This window comes from Amblyraja radiata, chromosome 28, assembly GCF_010909765.2.
Source record: "Amblyraja radiata isolate CabotCenter1 chromosome 28, sAmbRad1.1.pri, whole genome shotgun sequence".
In the NCBI taxonomy this organism is placed as follows: Eukaryota; Metazoa; Chordata; class Chondrichthyes; order Rajiformes; family Rajidae; genus Amblyraja; species Amblyraja radiata.
In genome coordinates, this window is record NC_045983.1 from 33,912,825 (window position 1) to 33,932,190 (window position 19,366).

At 43.8% G+C, this 19,366-nt stretch overlaps 1 protein-coding gene across 15 annotated transcripts in view; it reads right to left on the reverse strand.

Moving 5' to 3' along the window:
• The window catches only part of myo18a (myosin XVIIIA), a 184,390-nt gene that overhangs the window by 87,090 nt on the left and 77,934 nt on the right, over positions 1-19,366 (reverse strand). For 12 of the 15 annotated variants that reach the window (XM_033046266.1, XM_033046264.1, XM_033046263.1 and 9 more), the window contains 7 exons: positions 17,518-17,583; positions 14,620-14,707; positions 13,551-13,663; positions 12,474-12,650; positions 10,557-10,767; positions 5,761-5,903; positions 3,597-3,697 (listed from right to left, as the gene is read on the reverse strand). In XM_033046266.1, the coding sequence (XP_032902157.1) occupies positions 3,597-3,697; positions 5,761-5,903; positions 10,557-10,767; positions 12,474-12,650; positions 13,551-13,663; positions 14,620-14,707; positions 17,518-17,583 (899 nt within the window). The remainder of the gene's footprint in view (positions 1-3,596; positions 3,698-5,760; positions 5,904-10,556; positions 10,768-12,473; positions 12,651-13,550; positions 13,664-14,619; positions 14,708-17,517; positions 17,584-19,366) is intronic. The other 3 variants (XM_033046271.1, XM_033046267.1, XM_033046270.1) reach the window with 1 other exon arrangement.

Consider the following 19,366-nt stretch of genomic DNA (forward strand, 5'->3'; position numbering starts at 1 on the left):
ATTATTTTAGATTGAAAGCACTTGTTGCTTTAGCAATAAAACATTGAGCACACAAGGTGCCGATGGAAACTGAATTATTCACAAGGTGCAAAAATATTTGCACTTTCAACAGTTTGGTGCAATTCCCAGGATTGCAGATTCTTTTTGTTGTTTAGAGGAAGTTATTTGTTCCAGAGTCATAGAGTGATACCATGTGGAAACAGGCCCTTCAGCCCAACTCGCCCACACTGGCCAACATGTCCCAGCTACACTAGTCCCACCTGCCTGCGCTTGGTCCATATCCCTCCAAAACTGTCCTATCCACGTACCTGTCCGTACCACAAGCTTAGTCCTCGTCTACTCAACAGCGGAGTGTTGCTCAACAGCTTGGGCTAATAGCTGCCACACCGAACTAGTTGACACGGTCCTTAACTCTGCAATGCGGGTCATCACAGGGACACAAGGCAACACCTTTGCAGTGGCTCCCTGACCTCTCTCTTATCGCCCCTCCCAGCATACGCAGAAGGGAGAGGATGTTGAAAGATTGGTGCACCATCGAGGCTAACTCTGACCTTCCCATCCATGCTGACTGGAACAATCTGCCCAACATGCGCCTGAAATCCCGCAAACACTTCTGGTCTTCAGTCAAATCCCTGGAAGACTTTGACTCCAAGACTGAGTGGCGCAGAGCCTGGAACGATGCCAACACCGATAACGGAGAGGTCATCACAGACCCCACAGTGAAACCACCGGGTTTCAACCTCCATCGCACGCAATGGCGAACCCTGAACAGAATCCGCACCCTCCATGCAAGAACAGCCCGTCACCTGCATAAGTGGGGGATGACAGACAGACTGCGGACATCCAGACCAGATCATCCCACACATCGTGAAGGACTGCCCACTGATGCTTTTCCCTGGGGGCATCAAAGCCATCCACATCCACCCAGTAACTGATGCTGTCCTGGCCTGGATGTCTGCCCTTGGCCTACAACTTTAAGCTGTGCACGCCGTACCCAAGAAGAAGGCCGGTTCATAAACGTTGGGATAGTCCCAGCCTCAACTACCTCCTCTGGCAACTTGTTCCATACACCCACCACCTTTATTCTGCAGCTTCTGGATAATTGAGCAAGTTTACCCAACAATCTGCTGAGCCACCTCCATCAATAAGATGACTGGCTACATAATTGGTGCCGATCTGATTTGTTTCACCTGGAGAAGTAACAGGGACGGTACAACTGACTTAAATTCTTCAGATTGAGGAGAAAAACGGAATACAGTGCCCATTCTTGATTACTTTCCCACTAGAAGAGCAGTATTGGAGATACGATACGATCGAACTTTATTGATCCCAGGAGGGAAATTGATGTTGGGGGTGCTAGCCTCCATACTCATGTTCAAAGAATCATCCTTTCACTGAGGGTGACCTCAGGCATTACAAAAAAATGCAGATGTTGCACATCTACATAAATCAAGCTAAAAAAACACTCAAAGGCAAGTAGGCAGTAATGGAGGGAAGTAGAATCAGTTTTAAATCAAAGGTCCTTCATCAGAAGTGAAAAATGGAAATGAGCCATGATTGTATTTGCACAGAGAAGGATACATAAAATAGAGGGAATACCTGCAATAGGCTGAAATGTTTTAAAAAGATGTGTATAAGATGAAGAGGAAAGAAAAATAGTAAATAAAATTACAACCAAGTTTGAAAGGGTTCAGAAAAGATTTACGAGGATGTTGTCAGGACTAGAGGGTGCGAGCTATAGGGAGAGGTTGAGTAGGCTGGGTCTCTATTCCATGGAGTGCAGGAGGATGAGGGGAGATCTTATAGAAGTATACAAAATCATGAGAGGAATAGATCGGGTAGATGCACAGAGTCTTTTACCCAGAGTAGGGGAATCGAGGACCAGAGGACATAGGTTCAAAGTGAAAGGGAAAAGATTTAATAGGAATCAGAGGGATAACATTTTCACACCGGTGTATGGAACAAGCTGCCAGAGGAGGTAGTTGAGGCTGGGACTATCCCATTGTTTAAGAAACAGTTGGACAGGTACATGGATAGGACAGGTTTGGAGGGTTATGGACCAAGCGCAGGCAAGTGGGACTAGGGTAGCTGGGATATTGTTGGCCGGTGTGGGTGAGTTGGGCCGAAGGGCCTGTTTCCACACTGTATTAATCTATGACTATGACACATCTGAGATTTAGCAAATATTTAGACTGGTACATGTATACAACAAGTTAGAAACATAGAAAATAGGTGCAGGGGTAGGCCATTCGGCCCATCGAGCCAGCACCGCCATTCAATATGATCACGGCTGATCATCCAAAATCAGTACCCCGTTCCTGCTTTCTCCCCATATCACTTGATTCCATTAGCCGTTAGGTTAAGGGATATGGGCCAAATGCAGGCAGGTGGGACTAGTGGAGATGGGACATGTTGGTCGATGTGGGCAAGTTGGGGTGTAGGGCCTGTTTCCACACTGTATGACTCTATGACTCTGGGAGTGAGCAGAGCAGTGGAGGAAGTTACCCCGGTAGAGTCTTGGGGGCTACATTGTGGCCAGGCAGTTGATCCTGGGCTGTTTCTTGAGCTCATGATGGACATTAGCTGCAGCAATATCAGGTTAAAGACAGAGGTCAGAGTGAGAATGGGATGGAGAATTAAAGTGACAGAAGATTAGATTCACCCAACAGACTGGACAGAAGTGGTCACCCTTCAAACTGGATCGATCACTCAGCATTTACATCAATGCTAGATTTTAAAATATTTAAATAAAGCTGGAAATAAAACAGCCAAATCAAGTAGGGCCATAGAGTGATACAGCGTGGAAAGAGGCCTTTTGGCCCAACTTGCCCAAACCAACCAACATGTCCCAGCTACACTAGTCCTACCTGGTGGGACGACAGATGGCACAATGGGCTAAGTGTTCGGCTGGCAACCGGAAGGTAGCCGGTTCGAATCCCGCTTGGAGTGCATACTGTCGTTGTGTCCTTGGGCAAGACACTTCACCCACCTTTGCCTGTGTGTGAATGTGTGTAAATGTGTGTGAGTGATTGGTGGTGGTCGGAGGGGCCGTAGGCGCAGATTGGCAGCCACGCTTCCGTCAGTCTGCCCCAGGGCAGCTGTGGCTACAGAAGTAGCTTACCACCACCGAGTGTGACTGAGGAGTGAATGAATAGTGCGATGTAAAGCGCCTTGAGTATTAGAAAGGCGCTATATAAATCCCATCCATCATTATTATTATTACCTGCCTGCGTTTGGTCCATATCCCTCCAAACCTGTCAATAGACAATAAGTGCAGGAGGAGCCAGCACCGCCATTCAATATGATCATGGCTGAGCATCCCCAATCAGTACCCCGTACCTGCCTTCTCCCCATATCCCCTGACTCCGCTATCTTCAAGAGCCCCATCTAGCTCTCTCTTGAAAGTATCCAGAGAACCTGCCTCCACCGCCCTCTGTCCTATCCATGTCGTGGTCACGCTTCAAAAATACCCAGAATAAAACTGGATCGTCCACCCAACATCCACATCAACACTGGATGCTTTAATAATTAAATAAAGACAAAGATAAAATCATTGCCACACAACTCCAAGTGCAGCTTTTAGAGGATGATTGTACCTTAGAGTATTGTCAACACCGGCCATGAGATAGTAGAACACATTAAATGTGCCCTCAGTCCCAGGATGCTTGGCTACCCTGACCTTCTCCAGAAGCATAGTCTGTAAAAAGAGCAATAGACCTCAAGTGTCAGCATTTTATAAATATTAAACAGATCTATTGAATTAATTTGGTAAAAGTATTTAAAACAACAAACCACATCCACCATTCTTAGACACACAAATTAATTGGAAGTCAAATTGAAACATATACAGTTCGAATACAAGACTGTAGTTATTTGGGGTTTTTTCTTTTTCTTTTCTTTATTCTCTCTCCCACTATGTACTATGTTTACATATTCTGATGCGCTGCAGCAAACAAGAGTTTAATTGTCCTATCTGGGACATATGACAATAACACACTCTTGACCCTCTCTTGACTTGAAAAAGGGTCTCGAATGGGTGAAGAAAACGTCGCCCATTCTTTCTCTCCAGAGATGCTGCCTGTCCTGCTGAGTTGCTCCAGCATTTTGTCTCTACTGTGGATCAATGATTGCGGGTCAGGAGAAGAAACAGGAGAAGGCAGCGGTAGAGTTGCTGCCATACAGCGAATGCAGCGCCAGGAGACCCGGGTTCGATCCCGACTACGGGTGCTGTCTGTACGGAGTTTGTACGTTCTCCCTGTGACCCGCGTGGGTTTTCCCCGAGATCTTCGGTTTCCTCCCACACTCCAAAGACGTACAGGTTTGTAGGTTAATTGGCATGGTGCAAATGTAAAAAATGTCCCGAGTGGGTGTAGGATAGTGTTAATGTGCGGGGATCAGTCGTCGGCGCGTACCCGGTGGGCTGAAGGGCCTGTTTCCACGCTGTATCTCTAAACTGCAAAAAAAGACCAGCATGCTGTGTAGGAAGGAACTGAGGATGCGGGATTAAACCGAAGATAGACACAAAATGCTGGGAGTAACTGAATGTGACAGGCAGCATCTCTGGAGAGAAGAAATTGGTGAGGTCCCGCTGAGTTACTCCAGAGTTTTGTGTCGAGACCAAAACATTTTTGAAAACAATTCAAACAAAATGTTAACTTTATCCGTTGTAGTGTTAATTTGCTCATCGTAGTGTGACCTGATTCCTCACTGTAATTGGCAACTAAATACTGTAATATTGGGCTCCATCAGTTCAGAGCAGTGCTGAACTACTGTCTACCTCATTGGTGACCCTCGGACTATCCTTGATCGGACTTTACTGGCTTTACCTTGCACTAAACATTATTCCCTTATCTACACTGTGAATGGCTTGATTGTAATCATGTGTTGTCTTTCTGCTGGCTGGTTAGCACACAACAAAAGCTTTTCACTGTACCTCTGTCTTTTCACTAAACTGAACTGATCTTTGGACTCCACAAGAGATTTAGGGTTTAAGTATAGTTGATGAAAAGCTGATACTAACAGACTGACCTGGTCAAACATCACATCAATAGTTAAGAGAGCGCGGCGGCGTTTGCAATTTCTGCACCGGATGAGAAGAGCTCACCTCCCCCATCCCGTCCTCACCACTTTCTACAGGGGCACCATAGAGAGCATTCTGACCAGTTGCATCTCTGTCTGGTTTGGGGACTGTAAAGCCTCCGACCGGAAGTCCGTGCAGGACGGCTGAAAAAATCATCGGGACTTCTCTCCCCTCAATCGGGGACATTGCGAGCAAACATTGCTTGTCTAAGGCCAGCAGTATCATGAAGGACCACACACATCTCCTTCATGGGCTGTTCACTCTGATGCCCTCGGGCAAAAGATATCATAGCATAAGGAGCAGAACGGCCAGGTTTTGCAACAGCTTCTTCCCACGAGCCATCAGACTCTTGAATGCCATGTAAATGGGCCACCACCATTATCCATTTTATCTTTTTATCCATTTTATCTTTTTATCCATTTTATCCTTCTGTTTATTTTTGTGTTGCACGGGGAGCCAAATGCAACGGAATTTCGTTTAGAATTGCATATATCGATGTATTTCTAAATGACAATAAAGTTTTGATTGATTGATAAATAGCTGTCAGTTGAGTTGAGACCTCTGTGCAAATTTGCATGTATCAAAATCCAGGCATTCGAACAGAGACATGTCACAACTTTGCAGCAAATTCCTATTTTCCGACAATGCAGAAGATAAGAGAATGGTTATACATTTCTCACCTGTACAGAGGCCGAAGCCACCTGTCCAGCCTGATCAAAGTCAAGTGAGACAATCTCCGAGAAGCGGGTGGCGTTGCTGTTCATACTTGTCGAGCTGTTGCCGAAGGCTTCCAAAACTGAACACACTGCCTGCCATTTCTCCACTAAACATTCCAAAAACACAAGAGAAATTAGAGAAAGTTTAAAATGAATGATTACGTTTATTGGCCAAGTATTCACATACAAGGAATTTGCCTTGGTGCTCCGCCCACAAGTGACAACATGACATACAGTGACAGTTAGGAATGACAGATAAAACATTAAACATTAATAATAAAACATTATTGATTAAACATGTGAATTAAATAAAATACCAGATTAAAAGTTGAAATACTGTGCCGCCAACTATGATATTGCTTCAATTTGCTGAATAATCATTGAATGAAGGAAGTGCCTGGTTCCCTATCTTACCAAACGGAGCTGGAATTAGTGAATTTATGAACTAGTTTTTTATCCATTCTGGATTAGCTTCAAGTTTGAAGAAGTTAAGTAACTTGAAACAATGCGCACCAATCCAGAATCATTCGCTATTGAATAAATCTAATTCCGACCAAGTGGGTTGCGATAATAATAATAATAATAATAAATTTTATTTTTATAGCGCTTTTCTAAGACTCAAAGTCGCTTTACAATAGTAACAGACAATAGCAAACGGAGAAGCGGCGAACAAACAGCGCCAGCGTCCTCTCCGTGCAGCACATAAAGAAAGAATACAGACATAACAATAATAGACATTTAATCGGAATAACATATAATCGGAATATAACAAATAATAAAGACATCACAGAGACACAAATTAAAAACAGAATTCAATCCAAAAACAGAAAATCAAAAACACAGTGTGAAGAGAGAGCAGCGGCAACCAATTCGTGCCAGCGTCCACTCTCCCTTCACGGCAGCCATCTTGGACACAGACCTACAAGACTACAGTTAGACAAAAAAAAATCATCCCCCCACAGTGGATAGCACTATGGGGGAAGGCACAATGTCCAGTCCCCACCCCATGTTCACCCCAAAGTCAGGCCTATTGAGGCCACCGCAATTGCCTCTACGGAGGCCCGATGTCCCTGGCCGTTCTCACCGGGTGGTCTTGCCCCGGCGTCGGGAGAGTCCTTTCGGCGGCTGGGCCACTTGGAACGGCCGCTTTCTGGTTGGAGCCCGCAGCTGCCGAAGCCGACAAGGCCGCGCCGGTTTGGAGCTCCCAGGCTCCAGATGACAAAGTCGGCGCCGCCTCTCCGCAGCCCGCAGCCCGGAGTTGTTGCTCTCGGCGGTCCAGCTCGCCAGAGCTCCAGCGCGTCGCTCCAGCGCGGCGACCCAGGCAAGGCATCGCCCGCTCCGCTCCGCTCCAGCGCTCCAATGCTGTGCCGCCGCCGAGGCCGAGGTGCTGGGCGGTTCCCGCCAGGAAACGGCGCTCCAAGCCCGCAGGTAGGCCACGAGGACGGATCGACGGGCAGCCCGGAGAAGAAGCTGCCACACCGACCAGGTAGGGACCTAGAAATTAGGTTTACACCTACCCCCCACATTAAAATGCGATAGTCCATTGTTCCAACTCATCATTTTCAAATTGTACGCTCCAGGTGATCTAATGAAGGTTAAATACAGGCTGCTCCGTGTTCCTGGAGAATTAGGTCTCCATGACAAAGCAAATCATCCTCTGAATTGATCACGTCAGAAAATCTGATTGGAAACTAATTGATCTTTGCTCAGTTTACCCAAACACAATAACTCCATGTCATCTAGTTCACGTCATGTAAATTCCAATTCTTGCTAACAGTTCTCCATAAATATTGACCATTCTTTTGTCTAAAGAACAACTTTCTGACGTCAATCCCAATTTTGTTTTTTATTAATGTGACCCTGTACATTTTGCACTTCTGAAGGAGAAAGGGCTAATGTCTGACATGAGGTTATCCACTTTGGTGGCAAGAACAGGAAGGCAGATTATTATCTGAATGGTGTCAGATTAGGAAAAGGGGAGGTGCAACAAGACCTGGGTGTGCTTGTATATCAGTCACTGAAAGTAAGTATGCAGGTACAGCAGGCAGTGAAGAAAGCTAATGGCATGCTGGCCTTCATTGCGAGAGGATTTGAGTTTAGAAGCAAGGAGGTCCTACTGCAGTTGTACAGGGCCCTGGTGAGACTGCACCTGGAGTATTGTGTGCACTTCTGGTCTCCTAATCTGAGGAAGGACATTATTGCTATTGAGGGACTGCAGCGTAGGTTCACCAGGTTAATTCCCAGGACGGCGGGACTGACATATGGTGAAAGAATGGGTCGACTGGGCTTGTACTCACTGTAATTGAGAAGGATGAGAGGCAATCTTCGAGCAACATATAAAATTCTTAAAGGATTGGACAGGCTAGATGCAGGAAAAATGTTCCCGATGTTGGGGGAGTCCAGAACCAGGGATCACAGTTTAAGAATAAGGGGCAAGCCATTTAGGACTGACATGAGGAAAAACGTCTTCACCCAGAGCTGTGAATCTGTGGAATTCTCTGCCACAGAAGGCAGTGGAGGCCAATTTACTGGATGTTTTCAAGAGAGTTAGGTCTCGCTCTTAGGGCTAAAGGAATCAAGGGATATGGGGAAAAAGCAGGAATGGGATACTGATTTTAGATGATCAGCCATGATCATATTGAATGGCGGTGCTGGCTTAAAGGGCCGAATGGCCTACTGCGCCTATTTTTCTAGGTTTCTATCTTCAGAACATAGAGTGATACAGCGTGGAAACTTGCCCTCACCGACCGACATGTCCCATCTACGCTAGTCCCACCTGCCTGCATTTGGCCCATAGCCCTCTAAACCTGTCCTATTCATGTACCTGTCTAAATGGTTCTTAAATGTTACGATAGTACCTGTCGCAACTACTTCCTCTGGCAGCTCATTTCATAAACCCACCACCCTTTGTGTGAAAATGTTAGCTCTCTGCTTCTCGATTCCCAACTCTGGGCAAGAGACTCTGTGCGTTTACCTGTTCTATTCCTCTCACGATTTTGTACACCTCCATAAGATCACCCCTCACCCTCTTGCATGCCACAATAAATTCATCCATCTTAAATCCTCATCATCTTCACCACCATCTCCAAGGTGCAGCACAGGTTTTGCTGAGACTTTGGCTGTACTTCCCACACTTATGATTACCACTTTGAAAGTTAAGTGTAGCAGGCACACAAGGATTAAAAACAAGAACTTATTGTGGGCTATGGACAGGTCGAGGGGGAGTTCCCCCCCCCCGCCACGGGTACCATGTAATCCCATGCTACCTGCTCCATGGTCGGATAGTCGGCGACTAAACCGTCTCCCCCACCTGGTTTGCCAGGTGAGGAGGGGGCTGTGGACCCCCAGCAGGACCACAAACAAAACCTGTCAAAGGGCGGATGAGCTCCTAGCGAGCCAACGGCCATCCACACTTCAGTAGAAGTTGCGATCACTGTCGTACACGGCATTGTAAGGCACCGTGCCCGTTGATGTTTGCAGCGATGATGATGATATTGCCCCAAAGCATTCCCCATGCTCATTTTGTGAATAAATGTTTACATGGCTGCCAATACCTAGATAACAAACTCCATAAAACTATCGGCCAAAGAATAAACATTGATCACATGAAAGAAACTCATATGTTTCTTTACTTCTTGGACATTTACTCAAGAGAGAAAACATAGATAATTTGAAGTCTAATATGAAATGTCGGGCTTGATTTTGTTTTTCTTGAGTACCTGAAGTGAGCCTCAAACCCACAACTTCCTAACCAGGAGGTGACAGTGATTGAATTGTGCAGCATAGAAACAGGTCACCGAGTACACGCCGACCATCCACCACCACATACACATCCACCACCACTTACACAAATCCTACATTCATCTGATTTTTTATTCCACTTACTTTTCTCTCAAATTCTCCCCAGATCCTCATGAGGTCAAAAGGTATAGGTGTAGAATTAGGCCATTTGACCCATCAAGTCTACTCCACCATTCAATCATGGCTGATCTATCTCTCCCTCCTAACCCCATTCTCCTGCCTTCTCCCCATAACCTCTGACACCTGTACTAATCAATGAAGATTCTATCATTCCCCTACACACATGAAACACACGTCTTTAGGAAGAGGGCACAACTTCATAGCAACAAAAGATCAAGTTGGTCAGATATCATCGTCTTCCACATTCATATGGGCTGCTAATGGATTATCAAACTAATTATTTTGCATGTTGCTCTTAATAATCATTTCTCTAGTTTTACATGGTTATTGATTCTGTAACTGCAGCGCGTAAATATGTAGATCTGAGTTGTATCCTTTCACAGAAAACTTAACAAAGATTGAGTAAAAAATAAATTATGTTTCTGAGTCTTCAGAGCACCTCCAGATTCAGGGACAGTTTCTTCCCAACTGTTATCAAGCAATTGAACCATCCTACCACAAATAGAGAGCAGTGCTGAACTACTATCTACCTCATTGGAGACCCTCGGACTATCTTTGATCGGACTTTACTGGCTTTATCTTGCAGTAAACATTATTCCCTTTATCATATATCTGTACCCTGTGGACGGCTCGATTGTAATCATGTATTGTCTTTCTGCTGGCTGGTTAGCACGCAACAAAAGCTTTTCACTGTACCTCGGTACACGTGACAATAAACTAAACTGAACTAACCAGAAAAAAAGGCCCTGGAGCGGTTAAAATACAGATTCTAATGAAAGTAATCCCAACATTTATGCATAATAAAAATCAAACATTTGCAGATTTATTTATTTTCCTACCAGTCACAATTTTCCCTGTGCTCCCAGCAATTGTAACCAGATACTGAACGAGATGTTGACTGTTTGTCGTTTTTCCACTGCCACTTCTGCCCAGAAGAACGATGGATTGGTCCTGCCTGGTGGTGAGAAGGTTTCTGTAGGCAGCTTGTGCAACAGCGTAGACATGCGGGGATGTGTCCTCTCTGCGACATCCTTTAAACATGTGCATAACCTGAAACACCAATACATGATCACGGTTTGCACTGATTCCCAAATTACATTGATCAGAGAAAACATCCGATGAGTTTGGTGTATTTAGATGGAGAGCATTTTACATTTAGTTATTTAAACAAAAAGTAATTTTAAAGTTATACAAAAACAAATCTCCTTATGAACCTATGTGTTCATTTAAGAAATAAGTTGAGTATTTTCAGCTCAAGCCTCTTGACCATCAAAGATGACTCATTTCTGGCCCTTTTTGGTACTTGTTTGTTTCAAAGTATTTACTGCAAAAACTCAAACTTGAAGGCCTCTTCTCAAATGAGCAACAGGTTGGGGTGGGAGATTGCAACCTTCACGACCCTGTTTCGATGAATGCAATCAACCTGGCGTGCACAATCAAATAAGGTCAAATAGAACAAGTTGACCTACAACTTTAGGCTGTGCACGCCATACGCAAGAAGAAGAAGAAGAAGAAGAAGAAGAAGAAGAAGAAGAAGAAGCAACAGGTTCATCATTATATACCATTAACATCAGTCCTCTCCCTGATCAGACTTTGAGAGAGAATTGAAAAAATAAATAAAATTGAAAACACTCTAATGTTTCAAATTCAAGTTGGGGCATACCCTTTGGATGTACTAACATAAGAGTACAGGTCCTCCACTGATTTTCCAGCACCTGATGGTCCGGCACCTCCTTTAATCCGGACAAAATTACAAGAGCACATTTGAAATCCCACCCGGAAGTCATGAGATCTCACCCAGCCTAGGCTGGGTGAGATCTCAAATCCATTGGGACTTCCTCGGCCGATCGTCGGATCGACTTTGCCCACTGTGCCAGCAGATCCGTTCCCGTAACCGACTTCCGAGGCCGACTTTGCGGGCCAGTATGTCGGCGGGTTAGGCGGAACTTTCCGGTGCCGTTGGATTCCTCTCGGAGGCCGTGACCTCTGTTGGTATGGCAAAACGGGTAAAATTCTGCAAGGCTCTGGACCCAAGGATGCCGGAAAATCAGTGATGTATCAAATATTTTAGGCCCTCCTCAATGGAAAAATCGGCGGTACATCTTTTGCCACACCTACTTTTACAAGTCAACTTTAAAAAAAATTATTTGCCCAATTCAGTGTCCAGGGTTCTCATCAGTTTCAACAGTTGTAGTATTCTCAAAAAAAGGCTCAGCAGTACTCCATGGTTACAACACCAATATTTAGGCATTTTGGAAAATAGCCTTACTGCTTGCTATTTGGATTGGTAATCATTAAATATTTTCCACGAGGATAAAAAAACGGTCTTTTTTTCAATTACTTAGTGTAAGAAATGTTAGCAATAATGACAGTACTTAAGCAATATGTTTCATGACATTCATATAGTATTTGTACTATTTACCCGAAACTATTTTATATGCGTCAGAAATGCTGAAATGAATTGAAGGCGTCCCTGCAATGAGTGTGGCTGAAATTCCATGGTTTAAAGTAAATTAATAATTAATATTCTTGATTATTACCAAAACATTGCGGGAGAATAAAGAGGAAGGAGATTGGACTTTACTGCCTTACATCACAGTGAGGAACGTGGGGAATCCGCTGTGGCGGATATTTATGTAGTTGTGTGTCTTGTTGCTTTTTATAGTATGGCTGTATGGTAATTTGACTTTCACTGTATCTTAATTGGTACACGTGACAATAAACTGACCTTGAAACCTTGAATACTGAAGACGTACCTTCTCGGAGTACATTGACGGTGAGCTGAGCGGATTGACAACGACCATGTTGGCCCCGGTGTACGTGTGGGTTAGGTTACCTCCATACCGTTGGCGTATTGTGTGCAGAACACTCGATTCATTGAGATACAACAAGGATGCAAAATCTTCCACTCGGTCATAGCTTGGTGGATTGGCCTGTTAAGTGAAACACGTGGAATAAAGGCCAAGAATACAGCACTTGATTTCATGTCAAGATAAAAACAAATCACGCATGGCAATGGATTAGTGCCGACAAACGTGACCAATGGGCAATCCCAGTGGCACAGCAGATACACAACAGGCTGCTGTCACAACCTTGCTGTTTTGTTTCCAAGGCAAAAATGAAGTTTAGAGCCTAGTTTATTTTTAGTTTCATTTTTGACATACAGCACGGGCCACCAAGTCCGCGCCGACCAGCGATCCCCGCACACTAACACTATCCAACACACACTAGGACAATTCACATTTATACCAAGCCAATTAGCCTACAAACCTGCACGTCTTTGGAGTGTGGGGGGGAAACCAGAGATCCCAGAGAAAACCCACGCAGGTCATGGGGAGAACGTACGAACTCCGTACAGACAGCACCCGTAGTCAGGATCGAACCCCACGTCTCTGGCGCATTGAGGCAGCAACTCTACCGCTGCGCCACCGTGCCGCTCACATTTGTATCCAAAGACAAACAAAATCTCAAATAACTCGTATAAATCGGCGTAGGCAAAGTGGACCAGTTTCCAAGCTGTATGACTCTACCTCAAAATAATATCAATAATTGAGAATCAAAATATTCTTGATGTTGTCAGTTGGTAAGGTGTACTTGAACTGTACAACTCCTCCCCCTACTGACGCGGGGTAGACTGACTATGACTCCCCTACCCCCCCCCCCCCCCCCCCACCCTCCCCCCACCACCACCCCCCCCCCCCCCAATATTTGCACATCCCCAATCCTTTCCACTCGTCACTTTAATTTCATGTTTCATGTATTTTGTTTTATGGCTGTCGGCAGATCAATTTCCCTCCTGGGATAAATGAGATGCTATCGTATGGTAGACTTGCCTTTTCCACATCATCTTCATCCACATCCAGAATAGTCCCATCATGATCCAGTTTAATTTTCACTTTACCTTCTGGGAGTTTGGAGACCGCAGCATCAGTTTTTAAACAAGTAGCTGTAACAGCAAATAGAATATTAAGCATTAAGCTGCAAGGTTAGTTTTAGACACCGAGTCTGCACCAACCAGCAATCCCTGCACATTAACACTGTCCTACACACTAGGGACAATTTACATTTATATCAAGCCAATTAACCTGTACGTCTTTGGAGTGTGGGAGGAAACCGAAGATCTCAGAGAAAACCCACGCAGGTCACGGGGAGAACGTACAAACTCCGTACAGACAGATCGAACCCGGGTCCCCGGTGCCGCAAGTGCTGTCAGGCAGCAACTCTAGCGCTGCGCCACCGTGACCTCCCTACAGCACCGTGCACCTGCCGCATGCAATACAAGCAAGGAATATTCTACGTATAGATTACATGAACTTAATAGTTACAAAGTCTAGTGTGAAGTTAAATTCAGTTAAGTCTGATCAAGGATAGTCTGAGGGTCTTCAATGAGGTAGATGGGAGGGTAGGACCGCTCTCTAGTTGGTGGTAGGATGGTTCAGTTGCCTAACAACAGCTTCTGTGCCATGCTTTCTGCGGCCCTGTTTGATAAGCATAAATGATAGGAGCAGTGTGTAAGAAAGAACTGCAGATGCTGGTTTAAATCGAAGGTAGACACAAAAAGCTGGAGTAACTCAGTGGGTGAGGCAGCATCTCTGGGGAGAAGGAATGGGCGACGTTTTGAGTCGAGACCCTTCTACAGACTAATCAGTCTGAAGAAGGGTCTCAACCCGAAACGTCACCCGTTCCTTCTCTCCAGAGATGCTGCCTCAGTTGGAGCAGTATCTACTCCGCAATTCAATCATGGCTGCTCTAACTCTCCCCCTCAACCCCATTCTCCTGCCTTCTCCACGTAACCCCCAACACCCGCACTAATGTTTACTCTGCCCTGCTCCCATTTCCCCATTATTTTCAAGAATAATGCAGATTTCCAGAGAAGCAATAATGAATATAATTTATAATTACCCAGTGAAAAGCCATCTTTATGGACCAGCCACACCTTATCTGCTTCAAACCATGCCTGCTCTGCAGCAATCTGCTCCTCGGTCTTCACCTGCAGTGGGATTAAATCAAGAGTCAAGTCAAGTGTTTTATTGTCATATGTCCCAGATAGAACAATGAAATTCTTACTTGCTGCAGCACAACAGAATATGTAAACATAGTGTGATATGATAAACGAGAGAGAGAAAAGAAAAGTTCAGTGTGTATATATACACATATACTCACAATATATTTATATATGTATATATACATATAAGTCCATAGTAAAGGCAACGCTAGGCTTTCCGACATCCACGAGAACGTTGCAACACCATAGAAGTTTTGAAACAAGTTACTGCATTGCATAACTTTGAATTTGCTCACACTATTAGTTTGGCCAGAACATTCTGCTTGACTGGTTGGATTAACTGTTACCCATTTTTGGGCCATATAATTTCCTTGTTCAACCCTCCAGAGCTTCAAATATGTAACATTACTTCAAGGAATTTAAAGTGTCAATTACCCAGTGCTGGAAACTATATAAGGAAAATAGTATAATTGGAATATTATTTTCTTGGTCTCTTTCAGCTATAATTTATATTTTAACATCTAAAGTCAACTTTCATAAACTAAAGTAATAGGAGCAGAATTAGTCCATTCAGCACATCACGTCTACTCCACCATTCAATCATGGCTGATCTATCTTTCCCCCTTATCCCCATTCTCCAGCCTTCTCCCCATAACCTCTGCACCCGAGCTATTCAAGAATCTATCTATCTCTGCCTAAAAATATCCATTGACTTGATATGAATTCCACAGATTCACCACCCTCCCCATCCCCTTCCTAAAGGAACCTTCCTTTAATTCTGATGCTGTGACCTCTGGTCTTGGACTCTCCCACTAGTGGAAACATCCTCTCCACATCCACTCTATCTGGGAACTTCGGTAAGTTACACTGTGTTTCTCACAACTTTTACATGATTTGTACAAATGAGAATCCATTAATAATATCTGCTCTTTGCATGTTGACTGATAGCTGGAAAAGCTTACATCCTACAATACGTAGCACATCATTACTCAGCTGAAAAAGTAAATTATACCTTTCACCATATCTTTTATCTGCAAATTTACTATATCATAGCAACAATTTTTAAACTTTAAATTAATGTTCACTTGTACTTAGATAGACACAAAATGCTGGAGTAACTCAGCGGGACAGGCAGCATCTCTGGAGAGAAGGAATGGGTGACGTTTCGGGTCGAGACCCTTCTTCAGACTGAAGAAAGGTCTCGACCCGAAACGTCACCCATTCCTTCTCTCCAGAGATGCTTCGGGTCTTCAGACATAGAAACATAGAAAATAGGTGCAGGAGTGGGCCATTTGGCCCTTCGAGCCAGCACCGCCATTCAATAAGATCATGGCTGATCATCCAGAATCTGTACCCCGTTCCTGCTTTCTCCCCCCATATCCCTTGATTCCGTTAGCACTAAGAGCTAAATCTAACTCTCTCTTGAAAACACCCAATGAATTGGCCTCCACTGCCTTCTGTGTCAGAGAATTTCACAGATTCACAACTCTCTGGGTGAAAAAGTTTTTCCTCATCTCAGTCGACCCCTTATTCTTAAGAAGGGTCTCGACTGGAAACGTCACCCATTCCTTCTCTTCAGAGATGCTGCCTGTCCCCGCTGAGTTACTCCAGCTGTTTGTGTCTATCTTCAGGATAACAGTGAACTTTCCCATTCCAGCTATTTTAATATACTCCAACTTGGACCATCTCTTTTACTGTTCTGATAAATCTGGAGGAACAGTACCTAACCTTTTAATTAAAAATGCTTCTGGACATGGCACTGACTTTAACAATTTCAAATAATGATTCCTTATTTCAGATTTATACCTCCTCTTTATCCATCTTTTATTTCTGTGTTCCATTACTGCATCATTTACCTTGCACAGCATCTCATCGGTTCCATTAGCTTTCATGCCTCTCACTCAATCATAGACGTTTTTCTATTCTCATCTCCATTTTCCTTGTTTTTCTGCATCTTAAAACTGATTTTGCAATTTGTAATGGTCATTGATCTGAAATATGAACAGTCTCTCTCTAACAGCTGTTGCCTGGTCTGCTAAACATTTCCAGCATTGTGCTTTTGGATGTACTGGCAATATAGGAACACAGCGTGTGAACACAGATAAAACAAAGCAAGTTAAAAGCAATAACTTGTGTTCTGTTTAAAATGGCACCTTTAATTGATGCAAATTTTCCCCTTTGTGACCAGCTGTGATCAAAAGATTACCAAATCAATTAGACAAAAATGCTGGAGAAACTCAGCGGGTGAGGCAGCATCTATGGAGCGAAGGAATAGGTCCATAGGTCTCGACCCGAAACGTCACCAATTCCTTCGCTCCATAGATGCTGCCTCAGCTGCTGGGTTTCTCCAGCATTTTTGTCTACCTTCGAATTTTTCCAATATCTGCAGTTCCTTCGAGATATTTGCTGACATAATTGCTGCTCAATTATGTACTTGCCACACATAAGGTATTCAAGATTGTGCCGACCAGCGATCCCCGCACACTGACACTATCCTACACACACCAAGGACAATTTACATTCACACCAAGCCAATTAACCTACAAACCTGTACGTTTTTGGAGTGTGGGAAGAAACCGAAGATCTCGGAGAAAACCCACGCCGGTCACGGGGAGGATGTGCAAACTCCAGGCGGTTGTGACAAATTATATACTTCCAACATTTATATATATAAATGCCATGTATTTATCAACAAGATGAAATGTTCACATTAAAGATAGGTCAGTTATTCTACAACATACAAGTACATCCCAACGATATTCAGGCAGAAGCAGTGTTGAAATGTCAATGCCAACCTGGGGCTGGGTTGAGGTAGATGCTGAGGGAGACTGGAGTATAGCTGCTGGCACCTCTTCCACCCTCTGGTCAGTAGCAGCAGAAGACAAGCACAGCAAAAGGAAAGCAAACCACATTTTAAAAATACGTCATTTTTTTTTAGCACTGATAGTTCCTGGCTCACTGCCAGCCACACGCCATTTTTCAGTTGTGAAAACATATTACTTGAAGTGATGAAAACATCAAGTTATCGCAGACAGTGAAAAGCTACTGAGCCTTAGATGAGGAACGTGTATCCAAGCGACTAACATATCTGAATACTTTTAGTCGGGGGTGGGGAAAAAACAAAATATAATGTAAAAAAGATGATGTCTGGAGTGCAAGGAATTGACTCTTAATGTTCAAATACCCGAAATTGTCCACCATTTTAATATTAAGATGAACGTGTAAGCCGGCTGTAGAATTCCTATAAATGCCACTTAATGATTAGTGGCACTTTTACAAAATCTACCACACTATCATTCTCAATTCTCAACAGTGCATCAACAGACCTTTTCCCCACTCTAATCAGTCATTTGTGAAACGGAGTCAAGCTGTAAATGCTGCAAATTTCTCATTAGCAGGTCAAGTTTACAGAGAGAGAAATATATTTGATTAGATATTTGATTAGTGTGGGTGTCAGAGGTTATGGGGAGAAGTCAGGAGAATGGGGTTAGGAGGGAAAGATAGATCAGCCATGATTGAATGGCGGAGTAGACATGATGGGCCGAATGGCCTAATTCTACTCCTATTCCTTATGACCTTATTTCAAGCTGATGTCCGCTTTATCAGCCACGACATTGGTGTGAAGCATAAACCCTTCTTTAAGTCTCCACAGATACTGCTGGATCTGACGAGTACTTTACATATTCACTAAATATGTCTCTGCAACACTTTGTTTCTGGATACAATTCGGATATCTTCATTGTACATCTGAATACTTCTGTCTGATTAATAATTGAAGGAATGCATAGCTAATATTAGTACTTTCAGATCACATGATATGTTTCACTGATTAACCAATGCCCCAGGTAAAGAAAAGGAATGATCCTATGCGATACGCATTAAATATGAAGATGCTATTTTTACGTTGTTAACATTGAAACTTTACCACCTCCTATTGTGTTGAACAAGTGCATTAAACTTTGGAAGACAACTGGCCCTGACTATCATCTCAGATGGACAATAAACATGGCCTTGCTAACATCTGCAAATAAAACAAAGCAAAAGATGGAGAATTTGATATACAAGGACAATGTTCACATTAAGGAGCATAAAAGATGGTGGATTGACTGTAATGACTGTAACCAACGTCAAAGTAAATGGCTTTATATTGGATGCAACTCACAAAAGGGCCGAATGGCCTACTCCTGCACCTAATTTCTATGTTTCTAAAAAGATTTCTTATGGCATGAGACTCATTTGAGGGTTGCCTGTTCATAACACTCTGGCCTGCAACTATTAGGTCCATCCCAAATGTGCATATACCGAGCGAGTGAAAAACAACATAGGTTTGCAGCTGTGGTGGATTTTGGTGGGTTCACTTTTGAGATGCAATTTATAGAGGCAAACCCCAATCATTTGCCTTTTTCCATTCGCCCAAGAATCGATTTTATGCCCAACTCGCCAGATTTGATAGAAATTGAAAATATCCAAAACAACTACATAATGTGTGAAGAAGGGACTCGACCCGAAACGTCACCCATTCCTTCTCTCCAGAGAAGATCCCTGCCCCCGCTGAGTTACTCCAGCTTTTTGCGTCTATCTTCTACATAATTCTCAAAAACAAGGTAATACTTAAAATATGACATGCCCTTCCAGTTTATGCAG